The 15,777-nt window shown below is 50.7% G+C and overlaps 2 protein-coding genes across 4 annotated transcripts; both read left to right on the top strand.

Moving 5' to 3' along the window:
• Positions 1-132: 132 nt before the first annotated feature.
• On the top strand, positions 133-5,692 carry LOC134413791 (keratin, type II cytoskeletal 6C-like). Its single transcript, XM_063147826.1, has 9 exons — positions 133-857; positions 1,482-1,696; positions 1,892-1,952; positions 2,262-2,357; positions 2,498-2,662; positions 3,571-3,696; positions 3,947-4,167; positions 4,553-4,587; positions 4,692-5,692. The coding sequence occupies exons 1-9, from the start codon at positions 246-248 to the stop codon at positions 4,997-4,999; spliced, it is 1,839 nt and encodes a 612-aa protein (XP_063003896.1). The 5' UTR covers positions 133-245; the 3' UTR covers positions 5,000-5,692.
• A 3,679-nt stretch (positions 5,693-9,371) lies between these two features.
• Positions 9,372-13,570, top strand: LOC134413790 (keratin, type II cytoskeletal 5-like). 3 transcript variants are annotated; one of them, XM_063147825.1, is made up of 10 exons: positions 9,372-9,968; positions 10,736-10,950; positions 11,096-11,156; positions 11,317-11,412; positions 11,580-11,744; positions 11,853-11,978; positions 12,187-12,407; positions 12,710-12,744; positions 12,829-12,915; positions 12,976-13,570. In XM_063147825.1, exons 1-10 carry the CDS (start codon positions 9,387-9,389, stop codon positions 13,197-13,199), a joined length of 1,812 nt encoding a protein of 603 aa, XP_063003895.1. In that variant the 5' UTR covers positions 9,372-9,386; the 3' UTR covers positions 13,200-13,570. The 3 variants fall into 3 exon arrangements, with proteins under 3 accessions (XP_063003895.1, XP_063003894.1, XP_063003892.1); XM_063147824.1 differs by having other exon boundaries at positions 12,829-12,942; XM_063147822.1 differs by having other exon boundaries at positions 12,829-13,570.
• Positions 13,571-15,777: the final 2,207 nt, after the last annotated feature.

Here is a 15,777-nt window from a genome sequence, read left to right as displayed (position 1 = left end):
GGTAGGGTCAATGTTTGGCAAATTGGAGATGGAAATCTTTAGCCACGCCACGCTGATGAAGACAAGACCTGTCTCCTCCTTCACGCCCATGCAGACCCAGCCCACCTCCAAAAACACATAAAAGGGAGCGTCCGCTGCCCTCCAGCCAGAGGGACTGACTTCCCTTCTTCCACCCACCTCCTCACCCACAACCCCGTCGAGTTCCTCAGCTTCTCCATTCTTGGCTCTTTTGAGGATAACCAGCCATGTCTCGTCAGTCTGTCTGCAGGAGCTTCGGAGGGGGGAGCAGAAGGGGCTTTAGCTCCTGCTCTGCAATTGGCGGCGGCTTTGGAGGCGGCGGCCGGAGCAGGAGCAGCTACAGCTCGTACTCTGTGTCCAGGGGATTCGGAGGTGGAGGCCGCTGCGGGGGCTTCGGCAGCCGGAGCCTCCACAACATGGGGGGCAGCGCCAGGATTTCCATGGGCGGGTGCTACGGTGGCGGGTACGGCGGCAGGATGGGCGGCTTTGGCGGGAGCTACGGGGGTCTCGGCAGCTTTGGGGGCGGAATGGGTGGAGGAGGAGGAGGAGGAATGTGTGGCTTTGGAGGAATGGGTGGAGGAGGAATGGGTGGCTTTGGTGGTGGGATGGGTGGCTTTGGTGGTGGAATGGGTGGTGGAGGAATGGGTGGCTTTAGTGGCCCAGGCTTTGGCATGGGTGGACCTGGGAGAGGTGGCCCTGGGATCCAGCCAGTGCAGATTGACACAACCCTCCTGCGCCCGGTCCATGTTGAGATTGATCCCCAGATCCAGCAAGTTAAAAACCAGGAGAAGGAGCAGATCAAGACCCTGAACAACCAGTTTGCCTCCTTCATTGACAAGGTGAGAGGGGGGGATTGTGCCTGATTAAGGCCTAAATTAGGAGGAACTTTACAGTTGCGCAGAAATGTCCTTCTGGAGCTAAATCCCAGCAGGCAGAGAAACTTGAGCAGAGCCTTTTCATTAAGGGAAGAGATGGGAATCTCTCCTCCACACAAGATCAAAGCCATGTCTCCAGGGCTTTCATCTGTCCTGTTGCACCAAGCTCTACTCTGAGCTTACGCTCTCAAGCAGGTTCAACACCTTCAACCTCCGCAGGTTTCGGGCACAGATTCTCCCTCCTCCACCACTCTCTGCCCAAACAACCTCCCATTGAAGTATTAATTTATATATTTTTCTCTTTCAAATCTCCAGGCTTTTAAATCTAGGCTGGATATCAGATTTCCACACTACCTGTGATGGGGACAGACTTGGAGTAAGGGCAATGTGTAAAAACTCCTTTGAGTAGAAAAATATTAGAATTTTCCTTCTTTTCCTGATTTTGCAACTTAGGCACCAACAGAAAGTTTAAAAAACCAGAGTTAATTGGTTCTCTGGTCTCCATACAAATCTTTGTGAGTGATGCAAGCGATGTTTTGGTGCGAGCTGTTCCTGTGTGATGGTGGGTCCTCCATGTCTTGGCTGTAGGTCCGATTCCTGGAGCAGCAGAACAAGGTGCTCTCCACCAAGTGGGAGCTGCTCCAGCAGCAAGGGCCATCGGGGCCCAGGAAGAACCTGGATGTCATCTTTGAGAACTACATCCAGAACCTGCGGAGGCAGCTGGATTCAATCCTGGCGCAGCGGGGCCAGCTGGAATCGGAGCTGCAGAACATGCAGCAGTACGTCGAGGATTACAAAACCAAGTGAGTGCGGAGCCAGGAGCAGCTCAAGCAGCCTTTTGGTCACTTTAATTTTCCCCCACTGCTTTTTATGGTGATAGTGGAGATAGTTTTTCAGCCCAAATATTTTAATTTAGTGATTTTTTCCCTTTTAGTTTGTTTCTAATGGCCTTAGGCAGGAAAGTCCAGGAATACAATTTGCACTTTTCCTCTCCATAGGTATGAGGAAGAGATCAACCGGCGCACGACAGCTGAGAACGAGTTTGTGGTGCTGAAGAAGGTGAGTCACGGGAATCACAAAATAGTCCCTCAATATTTCCCACAGCTTTACCTGTGCTTGAATGGGAATTGTGGAGTTTTTAAGATGTCCTAGCTGATATCCAGAATCCCTTATAGTCAATTTGCATAAGTGGATGACACCATAACACTATTTACTTTTAATTATTTACATATATGATTACTGAATTATGTATAAGCATAATGATGTCCCAGTGAATAACATCAAACTCTCAGCACAAATGGCGATTCCCACAGGCCTGAAGGATTCCCAAGAGGAAAAAATTTATTTTCTGTGGGATCTTTCCTTTAGGATGTGGACAGTGCCTACATGACCAAAGTCGAGCTGGAAGCCAGGGTGGGAGCTCTGACAGATGAAATCAACTTCCTGAGGTGCATCTACGAGGAGGTAGGAGGTCTCTCTTCTCCTGGGGGGCTGAAATTTTCATCAGGTGTGTGGTGGCCAAGGACACTTAGGTTGGACGGGGTGTCTGTGTCTGGGTGGATTTAGGCTTGAGATGGTGCCTCTGACTCGTGTCTTGGTTGCAGGAGCTGTCTCAGATGCAGACGATCAGCCGGGACCTGTCCGTGGTGGTGTCCATGGACAACAACCGGCACCTGGACCTGGACAGCATCATCGAGGAGGTCCGGCGCCAGTATGAGCAGATTGCCCAGAGCAGCCGGGCTGAGGCTGAGGCCTGGTACCAGAGCCAGGTGAGTCAGGGAGCAGTCGAGACTCCTGGGTGTGGCTGGGTGATTTACAATAATTTATGTCTGGGTGAGGCATCTTTTCAAGCTAACGGGGCTGGAGCTTGCGGCGCAAGCAACGTCCAGAGGGATTGAACCGCTTTTGAGGGATCTGACTCACTGTTTCCAATGCATCCCAAACTCACCGAGGTGTGTGGCACAAACTGATGCCTTGGGAGGCTGCCTAGAACAGAGGCCAGGCAGTGTTAAAGGAATAAAGTAGGTATTTATTAAAAAGGCCTTCAAATGATACACCTATACACCTTGGTCAGTACAAGAGCCAGCCAGGGCTACCAAGGTGGACCCAAGATGGACAAGGGCTCATGAGTTTTCACACTTTTATAGGTTTTGCTCCATTTACATACTGAGGTTAATTGTCCAATTACAGCTTCAGGTTATGAAGTCCCATCCCTCCAGACTGTGCTCAATTTGCTGTTATTTTTGCTTTTTGGGCCTGAAGCTTGGCTTTTGGGCTGGAAAAAGATTGTTTTGTCTCACTAAACTGTGAGTAGAACTTGCTAACACTTTATATGAAGTTCAGAGTTATATACTAATGCAGTACAGAATCTGGATAACATGAACAGTAAAACTTAAAGCACCTCTGGATAAAAATCACCCAAAATGCACCTTAATGAGAAAATTCCAGCCCAAGTGACTTTTCAGAAGCAAAGAGATGCTTTATAGTGTCACTAAGATCCATTTCAAAGCTCAAACCCCATGACTGAGTCCCAGAGCCACCTTGACCACTGAGCTGGGCATCCATCGTCAGTGCAGTGGGTCCTCATAGTGTCACCTGAGCCTTGAACCTGGGGACAAATCTCCCTGGGGCACCAGGAATGTGTCACTGATGGGTCTATCTGTCTTGGTGCCACCAGTACGAGCAGCTCCAGAGCACAGCTGGCCGGCATGGGGACAACCTCCGCAACACCAAGATTGAGATCCAGGAGCTGACCAGGAATGTCCAGAGGCTGCGGGCTGAGATTGAGAATGTGAAGAAGCAGGTAGGGATTGGTTGATGTCTCAGGGATGAGATTTGAGGACACGAAGAAAGGAAGGGGCTGGTTGGTGTCTCAGGGGAAGATGGCAGCAGGTTGCATCACAAAAGACCATGAGTGGGGCGGAAACCTTCTGTCACCCCAAGTTCACTTCATGCATATATTTATTTGCCTCTGGATTTCTCCTCTTGGGGGTCTGAGGACTGATCATTAGGGACAAAATGAGGTCTGAGAAAGCTCCCGTTGTGCTCCCCAGAATCAACAGCTGCAGGCAGCCATTGCTGAGGCTGAGGAGAGGGGGGAGATGGCTCTCAAGGATGCCAGGTTGAAGCTGGAAGAGCTGGAGAGTGCCCTGCAGAAGGACAAGGAGGAGCTGGCTCGCCTGTTGAAGGAGTACCAGGAGCTGCTGAATGTCAAGATTGCACTGGACGTTGAGATCGCCATGTACAGGAAGCTGCTGGAGGGAGAGGAGAATAGGTAAACAACTGAGCTCTCATTGGGTGCTGTGATCTACACCTGGAATATTAAATGAAATCCCAAACCAATTCTTTAGGCTAAAGGGTAAATGCTGTGCTTGATACTTTGTGGGATATTCTGGGGGTCAGGACCCTTAACTGTCTCCCTAGCGGTGGCAGAGCTGCTGCCCCATCTCTGCCACTGGTGAATTTTTAATGGATCTCAAATCTGGAGAAACCTCATTGTAAAGAGGAATTTCCAACCTCTTCCGTCCTCCAGTCTTTTAGTGATTCCAAAGTGGTTCACGAGGGTGAACCAGGAAAATGATTGGACAGTCAAAACAAAGTTTAAAGTTTTTACAACCTCTCTTTTATTGGGTAATTAAAATGTCCAATTTCCTTCACAGGCTCTGCAACGACAGCATGGCCAACGTCAATGTCTGTAAGTATCTGCCCCCGGGTCCTTCAGAAAAAGCATCAGACTGCTTTATCAGAGACAGAGCCTGCAACTGGGGAACGGGAACATAACCTGTGCTTCTCTTCCAGCTGTGGTAGGCAGGACAACTGTCTCTGGAGGCAGAGGAGGCATGGGAGGAGGATTCGGAGGCAGCGGCATGGGAGGAGGATTCGGAGGCAGCGGCATGGGAGGAGGAATGGGAGGAGGCGGCATCTGCGGAGGAGGCAGCAGCTTTGGAGGAGGCAGCATGGGCGGCAGCTGTGGGATGGGGGGAGGAATGTACTCCGGTGGCTTCTCCTCTGGAAGCGGAAGGATGTGCGGCTCTGGCGGGGGATCCTCCTCCGTGCGGAGATGCGTCACCACCACCTCGGTCAAATCTTCGGGAGTGAGATTCTGAGCCCCGAAGGTTGACAAGGAAAGAAGCACCTCCTCTCTCCCCCTGGCAGCAGCCCAGCCTCCTGAAGCCCAGCTCTGGTGTCGTGCAATGGGATGAACTGTGTCCCTTCCACCCAGCTTCTCCCAGACCCTGGTCCCACCCAGTGGTTTGGTGGTGATGCCGTGGGTGTGCTGGCACCAGGAGCTGCCCGGCAGGAGGGGCTGCTCTGCCTTCCTTGCTGTGTTGTACATTTCTTTTGGCAAATGTGTATAAAACTCCTCTTTCCTCCTCCCTCCTCCTGTTCTGTGTCCCTGGGGTGCTTCTGTGTGTGTCCATCCTGCTGTTCCCTTTGCAGGCCTTTGGGGTCAGGGTGGGTGTGAGGCAAGTGGGACTCATCCCTTGGGGAGGGGGCATCTCAGGTGGCGGCTGGAGGGAGGAGCTGGCCCAGGGTGGAGCTTCTGGGCAGCTTGGGAGCCCCAGGCGTGCTGCCAGCACACCTTCCCTGGAGCTACAGCTTCCATTCCCCTAGTTCCGGCTCTCAGTGACACCTGCGACACCGCACACACTCCTGGACTATTCCTAAGGAGAACAAAACTGTCCTTCAGCGCCCAACTCCCATGACACAGCGTAGTGTCCCCACCTCCCCCCCTCCTCTGTGGGCTGCCCTCCTTCCTTGAGATGTTTCCATTCCCAATAAATTGCAGAGAATATTCACGATTGTTGTGTTGTTGCTTTGGGAGCTGCTCTGGGCAGGGTGGGAGAGGGCGTTTTCCCCCTGCCTGTCCCTATGTTTTGAGGGAGCAGATCAGTGGTGGGCATGGATCAGGGCAGGTGCCCCAGCTCAGATGATGTTCTTGACTCTCCCCTGGAGGCACAAGCCTATATCTGCAATGGTGGAGGTCTGGATCCTTCTGCTGAACAATGAGAAATAAGACCCCAGGTTGGAGACCTGGAATCATTGAATAATGGAATGGTTCGGATTGGAAGGGACCATAAAGATAATTTAATTCCAACCCCCTGCCATGAACAGGGATACCTTCCACTAGATGGAAGGTGTCGCACCCCTGGGGCCAACCAATGAAATTAAGTTTCTCCTTCTAAGGTTCCTTTGGGATCATCTCCAGGTGCAGGAGACTTTGACCTGCTTTAGGTGAAGGAGATGGCACCACTGTTGCCGTGTGCAGTGGCGGGAGGGCAGGTGAATATGGATCAGGATGTTGGTGAGGCACCTGCCACTGGCTGCAGTCAGCCACAAACTCATCTGCCCCGGGATGAGCCATGATTCCAGCGTGGGAACACAATGGGCTGGGAAGGTGTGATTCATCCCCATCCATGAGCTCAGGTACCATCCTCTCCTGAGAAGCCAATTAATTCCTCAGCGGCTCATCCTTGCTCCAAGAGCAGGAGAGAGAGAGATTTGGAGGAGCTCAAGGTTTGAGTTTGGGAGGGGAGTCCAAAGTGTTTGATCTGAGCTGTGCTGTGGTTCCTCCACCACCTCTTTGAGAGATCAAAGAGGCACAAAATGCTGTCAGTGGTGGTTCAGGAATCCCACAACAGCCTCTGTGAGTTGCTGAGGGTGCCAGAGTGGATCAGGAAGCTGCAGACTGAGGAAGAGGTCCAGGAAAGGCAAAAGGGAATGACTACAAGCTTCTTGGAAGAGACAATTATACCATTGGAAGCCCAGCAGGAGGGTGCCAGGGTTGGGGAACGTGGCTGGGTTTGGCGCAACAAGAAGATTCTGAGAAGGCTCTGAGAAGCTGGTGTTGTGCCAGGAGCACTTTGAGGTTTGGCTTGGGGCAAGAGTCACCTGTTTTGGTGCTTAATTTTAACACTTTGTTTCTTCTCAGCTTTAAAATCCAGAACACAGCATTGTAGTGCCATGTGAGGAGCTGTTGCAACACCTCTTGTGTGCAAGATCCATGATGGAAGCTCTTGGCTGGGTCAGATGCGAAGCCGGAGCGTGGCTTTGGTCTCCATCCGTGTTTTCTGCCGAGTTCACATTTTCCCTGGTGTTGATCTTACCATGTTCAACTCCTTGTGCAAGAGATCTGAAGGATCAGTTTGGTGTTGAGTCTCACCTGAAGGAGGCTGAAGTGACTCCAGGTTTGGAATAATCTGCACATCTTGTCTGAAGATGTCAGAGTGACTCAGTCTGGGCGTCTTATCTGCAGGAGCTGAGTGTGGTCAGCACCCAGGCATCTGGCTGACTTTGCAGATCTTCCTCCTTGCTGTGGAACCTCCTCGTAGGATATTCCAGTGAAGTGCTGGTGCCTTCATACCATGGGTTTGGCAGCTGGGAGGGAGGCCAGGAGAAGGGACAACCTGCTTTCTCCACCTAAACCCGCACCACTCTGCAGCTGTCCCCGGCTGCTCGTCATGAGCAAGTGAGCTGGGCTGCAGGATGGTCTGGAGAGCTTAAATGTCCATCTGGGAGATGACCATATAGAAACCAGCCCATCTTGACTGCAGCTGCTCTTGGAAAGGAGGGTGTCCCCTCCGTGCTGTGGGGACGCTGTCCATTCTCCAGCTGCAGGAACACACACCTGGGCAACCTTTGGCCAACCATTGGTCCCCCTCAAATCTGGATAACCTTGTCCCACAAGGGTGGGACAATCCTTGGCCAACTCTTACCTGAACCCGGGATAATCTTGACCAACCAGAAGCTGGGAGTGGGACAACTCTCATTCAAGTTTTACTGAGCCCCCAGGAGTGGGATAACTCTTGGCCAACTGTTGTGTCTCCCAAGGGTGGGATAACCCTTGGCTGACCATTGACTCCCTCAAGGGGAATGTTCTCCCCTCCCTGTTCCAGGTTGACTGGAGGGCTCAGTACCCCTGTCCCAGTGACAGTCAGGGACATTTCAGTTTTTGATGCCTCTTGTTACCTTCAAACCACATTTAGTTGCCTAGATCTCACTGGGAACTCTGAAAATTCCTTCTCAAGTTCTGTGTTCACATACAGGTCTTTTGAATGGCCTTAAATGCATGTTTCAAGGGCTAGAACGTGCATTTTCTGCAATTTTTTCATTCCTTGTGCTGTTTTCTAGAAAAATGTGAACATTCATTTTCTATTTAACTCATTAAATTATTCAGGTATTTAATTGAAAATATCCAGGTAGATAAAACCTTTAGAATGCCTCTTACATAGTATTTACAGACTTGGCTTCCTTTTCAACTAAAATCTACTTTTTTTTTTTTTAACACATTGATATTATTTGTATTTTCTGTAATAAATTAAATTTCATTTACATGTAACACACACAAAAAAAGGGTTTATTTCAGAGACATTTTATAAAATACATTTCTAAATGACATTCCTTTCCCAATAAATTATTTGGAAGCAAAAGGTTATACTGTGCCTTGGGGGTTGTAACAGCTCCATTTCTCAGCAGGCTTTTCCACATCAGTCATCTCATTTTTGGGGAAAAAAAGATAATTCAGAGGTTGTGGGATTCACCAGAGTAGCAGGAACCCCTTACCATTTCAAATTGTTCATCTGTCGCTCCTCTTCCATAGTGTTTGTCTGTCTGTCCCTGACATTGTCGCCAAAGGGTTCCCAACGTGTCCCTTCATTCTTCCTCAAGTTGTCATTCCCTGTCACCCTCAGAACACTGAGGAGAGCAGGATGATTCCAGTCATATTCTTCCCTCTGCTTCAGCATCATCCAAAGCCCCAGCTGGTTATCCCAGATTTGCGGAGTTGCAAGTGGAGGGAATTCAGTCTACAGGCAGAAGACACTCCCCCTGTAGTGACACCACATGCTCCAAGGAGATATTTTTCCTCTCTATCAGGAGAATATGCTGAGTCTCCTCAAATTTTGGTGTCATGAATTCCCATTTAGGATTGGGAAACATCTCCTGAAACACAAATGCAATTTAACATATAAAAAGGAGATTAAGGGTGTGTGTAAGGAATTGTGAAAGCCATATTATAGCTGGGATTTCATCAAAACTTTTGTCTCCTGTGGAGCTTTGATAGGGAGATCTTTATCTGGAATTATTGGGAGTCACTAATGAGGGCTGGATAGCCAATGAGGGGCTGCAGAAAAGGGGTTTATGAATAAAATTGATTTCCAAGATGTCATAAAGATATGAGAGTCCACTTAGTCATGGAAACGTGTCTCGAAGCTCTTTTTTTATTCACCTCTAGATTACAGGGTGTGTTTCTGGGAAGCCCCAAATAAGGCAAAGCTCATGGAGAATCTGTCAACAACCCCGTGCTGATGAAAATACTAAATTGCTTTCCACCTTCACGCCCAAGCTGTCCCAGCCCACCTCCAGCAGCGGATAAAAGGGAATGCCCAAAGCTGCTGGAGCCAGAGAAGACTCTGCAGACTTCTTTCTGCCCTCATCAACTCTGTTGGTCTTTCTGCTCTTCTGGATTTTGATTCTGCTTGGAAGAAACCAGCCATGTCTCGTCAGTCTGTCTGCTTTGGAGCTGGCGGGAGAAAGGGATTCAGCTCCTGCTCTGCTGTCGGCGGTGGATTTGGAGGCGGTGGTGGCCGGAGCAAGATCAGCTACAGCTCGTACTCCTCATCCCGTGGAGGAAGTGGAGGAGGACACTGTGGGGGGTTCAGTAGCCGGAGCCTCCATAGCACGGGGGGCAGCAGAAGGATTGCCATGGGCGGATGTTATGGTGGTGGTGGATACGGTGGCAGGATGGGTGGCCTTGGTGGAGGAATGAGCTGTGGAGGCATGGGTGGTGGTGGAATGGGTGGTGGAGGAATGGGAATGGGTGGCTTTGGTGGTGGAATGGGTGGTGGAGGAATGGGAATGGGTGGCTTTGGTGGTGGAATGGGCGGTGGGGGAATGGGCGGAATGGGCGGCTTTGGTGGTCCAGGCTTCTCTGGAGGCATCCAGCCGGTGCAAGTTGACCCCAGCCTCCTGCGTCCGGTCCACGTTGAGATCGACCCCCAGATCCAGCAAGTTAAAAACCAGGAGAAGGAGCAGATCAAGACCCTGAACAACCAGTTTGCCTCCTTCATCGACAAGGTGAGAGTTTAGGATGGGGTTTTTTTGGAGGTGGAATGTCAAACAACTTCCTTGGGCTATGGACTGGGAATTTTTTCACCTACGAACAGTTGCTGGAGTTGTCAGACCAATGCCTCAGCATCAAATTGTAATTAGTCAGGTTTACCTAATAAGTAACACCAAACAATAGAGGAGGTTTTGTGCTAATGGAAGATTAAAGAGAACATCTGCAGGATATTCTGGGGATTGTCTAGCCAAGCCACTTTTGCAGCCTCATTTTGGGTGATTCAGGGCAAAGTCATGACTGTAAATTTAATTGTCCTAAGAGTTCTCCTTGCTGGGATTTGCTTTTTGATGAAACTTTCTTCTCAAAGCCTGATTCTAGAAACTACAGAGGATTAAACCCCTTTCCAATACTCTTGGATTATTTTAATTTCAAATAGAAGCCAAAGAAATAGAAAATCCATCCCAAGAGAATGCATGGGTGGTTAGGGAATAAAAATTTCATCTTTCTTGACTTCAGTGCTGGAAAGATGATGACAAAGTCCAATCCTGATGCTATGGAAAATTGGGATGTCGTCTTTACAGGGAACATTGCTTTGTCCCCAGGGAAGAAGTTCAGAATGACTCAAAATTAATTGTCTAATAACAAATTAAATAATGCTTCTAATGCACCTCAGGAGCCTGAATGAGACATAGATGGGGAATGATTCCCTGAGACATCCCAAATCTCCTAGGAGTGGGATGTCTCTCTGGTGAATGTCTCACACACGCTTTGTTGGCTGTAGGTCCGATTCCTGGAGCAGCAGAACAAGGTGCTCTCCACCAAGTGGGAGCTGCTCCAGCAGCAAGGGCCGTCAGGGCCCAGGAAGAACCTGGATGTCATCTTTGAGAACTACATCCAGAACCTGCGGAGGCAGCTGGAATCAATCCTGGGGCAGCGGGGCCAGCTGGAATCGGAGCTGCAGAACATGAGGCAGTACGTGGAGGAGTTCAAAACCAAGTGAGTGCGGGGACAGACAGGGAGGGACGAGGGGGAGAGCGGGGCTGATGCGGAGACCCCGCGGGTGGAGTGACCACTGCAGGTGAGCACCCCCAGGGGTCTCACAGGGGGTCTCGGAGTCTCACCTCGTCCTGTCTCGCCACAGGTATGAGGAGGAGATCAACCGTCGCACGGCTGCTGAGAACGAGTTTGTGGTGCTGAAGAAGGTGAGTCTGGAAGACACCAGCAGGGATAGGGTGAGGGGGGACAGGAGGTAAAGACATGGGAAGGACTCAGCTCCAAGATGGGCAGAAGCCAACAGGAAGAGCCAACAGTTCTTGTGCGATGAAAGGAAGCCATGGTCTAATTCTGAGATCTTTCCTTTAGGATGTGGACTGTGCCTACATGACCAAAGTTGAGCTGGAAGCCAAGGTGGGAGCTCTGACAGACGAAATCAACTTCCTGAGGTGCATCTACGAGGAGGTAGGAGCTCTCTCTTCCCCTTGGTGAAGTTTTAATGAGGGTGTGGTGACCAAAGTCACTGAGGTTGGACTGAGCATCTTTGTGGATTTGATCTGGAGAGGTTGCCTGGAGCTACTCTCTTCTTCCCCCTCAAGAGATGGTGCCTCTGACTCATGTCTTGGTTGCAGGAGCTGTCTCAGATGCAGACGATCAGCCGGGACCTGTCCGTGGTGGTGTCCATGGACAACAACCGGCACCTGGACCTGGACAGCATCATCGAGGAGGTCCGGCGCCAGTACGAGCAGATTGCCCAGAGCAGCCGGGCTGAGGCTGAGGCCTGGTACCAGAGCCGGGTGAGTTGGGAAGGGCTCAAGGCTCCTGGGACAGTCCCCGCTCTTTGAACCACCTGAGCTTTTGGTCAGCTTTGTTCCTCATGGGTGTCCTTGTCCCCACTTTTCCAGTATGAAGAGCTCCAGAACACTGCTGGAAAACATGGGGACAGCCTCCGCAACACCAAGATGGAGATCCAGGAGCTGACCAGGAATGTCCAGAGGCTGCGGGCTGAGATTGAGAATGTGAAGAAGCAGGTAGGGGACCATCAGCTCCTCCTTGGGTAACAGCTTTGTGCTGGGTCAGGATGGGGCTGAGTGGTGAGAGGGAAAGCAATAATGAAAATTCAAACCCTTTGGAGAAGATAGATTATGTCTGTCTGTTTTCCCCCTTGTTTGTGCCATGAAGATGCTCCAGTAGACGGTGGGCAAAAGGGATCTCACACACTGGTTTTCTCTTCCTCAGAACCAGCAGCTTCAGGCAGCCATTGCTGAGGCTGAGGAGAGGGGCGAGATGGCCATCAAGGATGCCAGGAGGAAGCTGGAAGAGCTGGAATGTGCCCTGAACAAGGACAAGGAGGAGCTGGCTCGCCTGCTGAAGGAGTACCAGGAGCTGTTGAACACCAAAATTGCACTGGATGTTGAGATTGCCATGTACAGGAAGCTCCTGGAGGGAGAGGAGAACAGGTACCTAATTGGGTAAAACCTTTGAACCCACACTAAAGATTGATTTTGTGCCATTCACACTCTAATTCCCAAGTATATATTAATTATGTTAGGCTTAAACATACTTGAGTGGGTTTTCCATCTTAAAAGAATGTTGCTTGTTTCTCTAAAGAATAATTGGAAAATTCTGAAAAAAATTTGAATAGTTTGCTCATTTTTTTAAAGAATAATTGAGAAACATAAACTTGTACAAGAAAAGGAAATTCTCAGCTGAAGAGCTGTGCACTTCCCAGTGGAATAACTGGTCCCATTTTCCCTCACAGGCTGTGCAACGACAGCATGTCCAACGTCAATGTCTGTAAGTATCTGCCCTGGGGTCCTTCAGAAGTGGTAGAACTTGTTCTTTTGGGCAACAGGTGAGTAACCTGTGCTTCTCTTCCAGCTGTGGTAGGCAAGACAACTGTCTCTGGAGGCAGAGGAGGCATGGGAGGAGGATTCGGAGGCAGCGGCATGGGAGGAGGATTCGGAGGCAGCGGCATGGGAGGAGGATTCGGAGGCGGCAGCTGCGGAATGGGAGGAGGATTCGGAGGCGGCAGCGGCATGGGAGGAGGAATGGGAGGAGGCGGCATCTGCGGAGGAGGCAGCAGCTTTGGAGGAGGCAGCATGGGCGGCAGCTGTGGGATGGGGGGAGGAATGTACTCCGGTGGCTTCTCCTCTGGAAGCGGAAGGATGTGCGGCTCTGGCGGGGGATCCTCCTCCGTGCGGAGATGCGTCACCACCACCTCGGTCAAATCTTCGGGAGTGAGATTCTGAGCCCCGAAGGTTGACAAGGAAAGAAGCACCTCCTCTCTCCCCCTGGCAGCAGCCCAGCCTCCTGAAGCCCAGCTCTGGTGTCGTGCAATGGGATGAACTGTGTCCCTCCCACCCAGCTTCTCCCAGACCCTGGTCCCACCCGGCAGTTTGGTGGTGATGCCGTGGGTGTGCTGGCACCAGGAGCTGCCCGGCAGGAGGGGCTGCTCTGCCTTCCTTGCTGTGTTGTACATTTCTTTTGGCAAACGTGTATAAAACTCCTCTTTCCTCCTTTCTCCTCCTGTTCTGCATCCCCAGCTCCCTTCCTCTGTGTGTGTGTCCTGCCCTCCTTCCCTGGGATGTTGCCATTCCCAATAAATTGCAGAGAACATTCATGATGTTGTTGTGTCTATGCTTTGGGAGCCACTCTGGGCAGGGCGCTTCATGCTTTGGGAAGCAGCTCGTTGTGAAGCTGGGAGGGTCATTCTTTGCTCAATATGTCGTACCTGTGCTTTGATGGAGGTGAACAGGTGGGGTGGACCAGGGCAGCCATCACAGCTCAAGTGACGACTGACTCTCACCTGAGGGCACAAGTCCAGATGCTGGGTGCTGGATGCTCAGTTCACACAACACTCAGTAACTGAGGCAGCAGAAGACCAAACTGAGGAATACAAGAGCCTGCTCAATTCTTAGGCATCTCCTGACACAGTGAATCATACAGTTCATCCCTGGAATCCTGTAGAGTTACTTCCACAGCAAATTTCTGCAATTGATGGGTCTGGAAAGCTCGAGCACAAAGAGTTCCAGTATCTTCCCAGTCATTGAGCTAATACAAGCTGCCCTGCCCCAGTTTTTTGGGCTCAGCTTTAGGCACACAGAGGCACTCAGTGCCTCAGTGCCCGCGTCACATCTCTCCAGATGTGGCAACATTCCGATTCCTGAAGCTCTAGGAAAGGGACTTTCTCAATCCCTCTTGGATTTTGGAAGCTCTGCAAAGGGTTTGCCAAAACCTGTGTCCTGGGATTTGATCAGGAACATTCCCAGTGCCCTGTTTCCAGACCAGTAGAGACCCACAGGGGCTGATGGATAATGAGAATCAGCAGCAGCAGGTGGGAGCCAACACTGGATAAGAGTCATCTGAGTTTTCTGCCTCTGAGTGGTCTTCGAGTTGTGATGAGGGAGTGGCAGGGTAGGAGCCCCTTGGGTGGGGGAGCTGGTGAACATGGAGCACAATGAATCAGGATGTTGGTCAAGCACCTGCCTCTGGTGCACACCTGGGCTGTGGGATGGCCAGGTGGGATGCCCAGCTTGGCACCCAGAGAGCAGGGGGAGCACCGGAGAGCCACGTAGCATCCCTGACCAGCCATGGGAACACGAAGGGCTGGGAAGGTGTGATTCATCCCCATCCATGAGCTCAGGTACCATCCTATCCCTGAGAAGCCAATTAATTCCCCAGCGGCCCATCCTTGCTCCAAGAGCAGCACAGATCTGGAGGAGCTCAGGGCGGGGGTGTTGCTATAGAGCACAACACGGCGCAAGCACCAAGACTCAGATCAGGAGGCTGTATAGGGCTATTTATTAAAGCAAGAGGTTGCCTTTATAGTTTTACAGGATATTTATATTTGCTTAACAAACACATACATTGTCCATTGGCCATGAAAAAGAAACAAAACCTTCAATAGGTGAAAAGGAGCCATGTGCGCCAACTAAAGTCCATATCTTTTGATTTTCTCTCTTTCTTCATGTTGTCATGGTGATATCCTTGGTACCTTCCTCGAGAGAGATACAAGGCTTTCCTTATCTTCGGGAAGGCTTTGCTGGCTCACAAGAACAGCACAAAAATGTCTTTCCTACATGGGGGCTTGGGAGGGGAGTCCAGAGTGTTTGATCTGTGGTTTCTCCACCACCTGGAGAGATCAAAGAGACAGAAAATGCTGTCAGTGGTGGTTCAGGAGTCCCACAACAGCCTCTGGGAGTTGCTGATGTTGCCAGAGTGGGATAGGAAGCTGCAGACTGAGGAAGAGGTCCAGGAAAGGCAGTGAGCTTGTGGAAAAGGGGGTTCTCCCCACGTTGAAGGGTGCTGGAGCTGGAATTGTGGCTGGGTTTGGCCCAAATAAAGATGCTGAGTAGGCAATGCCTGTGCAAAACTGGTGTTGTGCCAGGAGCACTTTGAGGTTTGGCTTGAGGCAAGAGTCACCTGTTTTGGTGTTTAATCACCTGTTTCGGTGTATAATTTTAAGGGCCTGTTTCTTCTAAACTTTACAACAAACTTTACATGGCGTTGTAGCGCTGCTGTGAAGAGTCATTGCGACACCTCCTCCGTGCTCCTGGCCGGGTTAGATGCGAAGCCGGAGCGTGGCTTTGGTCTCCATCCGTGTTTTCTGCCGAGTTTACATTTTCCCTGGTGTTGATGATTCTGCTGTGCACAGCTCCTTGCGCAAGAGATCTGAGGGCATGGCTGGAGCCCAGCTGCCTGTCGAGTTTTACCTGGAGGAGAGTACAGTGACTCCAGGTTTGGAATAATCTGCACATCTTGTCTGAAGACGTCAGAGTGACTCAGTCTGGGCGTCTTATCTGCAGGAGCTGTGTGGTCAGCACCCAG

This window comes from Melospiza melodia, unplaced genomic scaffold (genome assembly GCF_035770615.1).
Source record: "Melospiza melodia melodia isolate bMelMel2 unplaced genomic scaffold, bMelMel2.pri scaffold_51, whole genome shotgun sequence".
In the NCBI taxonomy this organism is placed as follows: Eukaryota; Metazoa; Chordata; class Aves; order Passeriformes; family Passerellidae; genus Melospiza; species Melospiza melodia.
The sequence above is the reverse complement of the archived record's forward strand: the minus strand, read 5'-3'. Positions and strand labels throughout refer to the sequence as shown.

Excerpts from the sequence above, each read along its gene's own strand:
- LOC134413791 (XM_063147826.1), top strand. The coding sequence starts at position 246 with ATGTCTCGTCAGTCTGTCTGCAGGAGCTTCGGAGGGGGGAGCAGAAGG. Across the intron at positions 1,697-1,891 it reads GTCGAGGATTACAAAACCAA|GTATGAGGAAGAGATCAACC; the intron begins GTGAGTGCGGAG and ends TCCTCTCCATAG. Across the intron at positions 4,588-4,691 it reads CATGGCCAACGTCAATGTCT|CTGTGGTAGGCAGGACAACT; the intron begins GTAAGTATCTGC and ends CTTCTCTTCCAG.
- LOC134413790 (XM_063147822.1), top strand. The coding sequence starts at position 9,387 with ATGTCTCGTCAGTCTGTCTGCTTTGGAGCTGGCGGGAGAAAGGGATTC. Across the intron at positions 11,979-12,186 it reads TTGAGAATGTGAAGAAGCAG|AACCAGCAGCTTCAGGCAGC; the intron begins GTAGGGGACCAT and ends TCTCTTCCTCAG. Across the intron at positions 12,408-12,709 it reads CTGGAGGGAGAGGAGAACAG|GCTGTGCAACGACAGCATGT; the intron begins GTACCTAATTGG and ends TTTCCCTCACAG.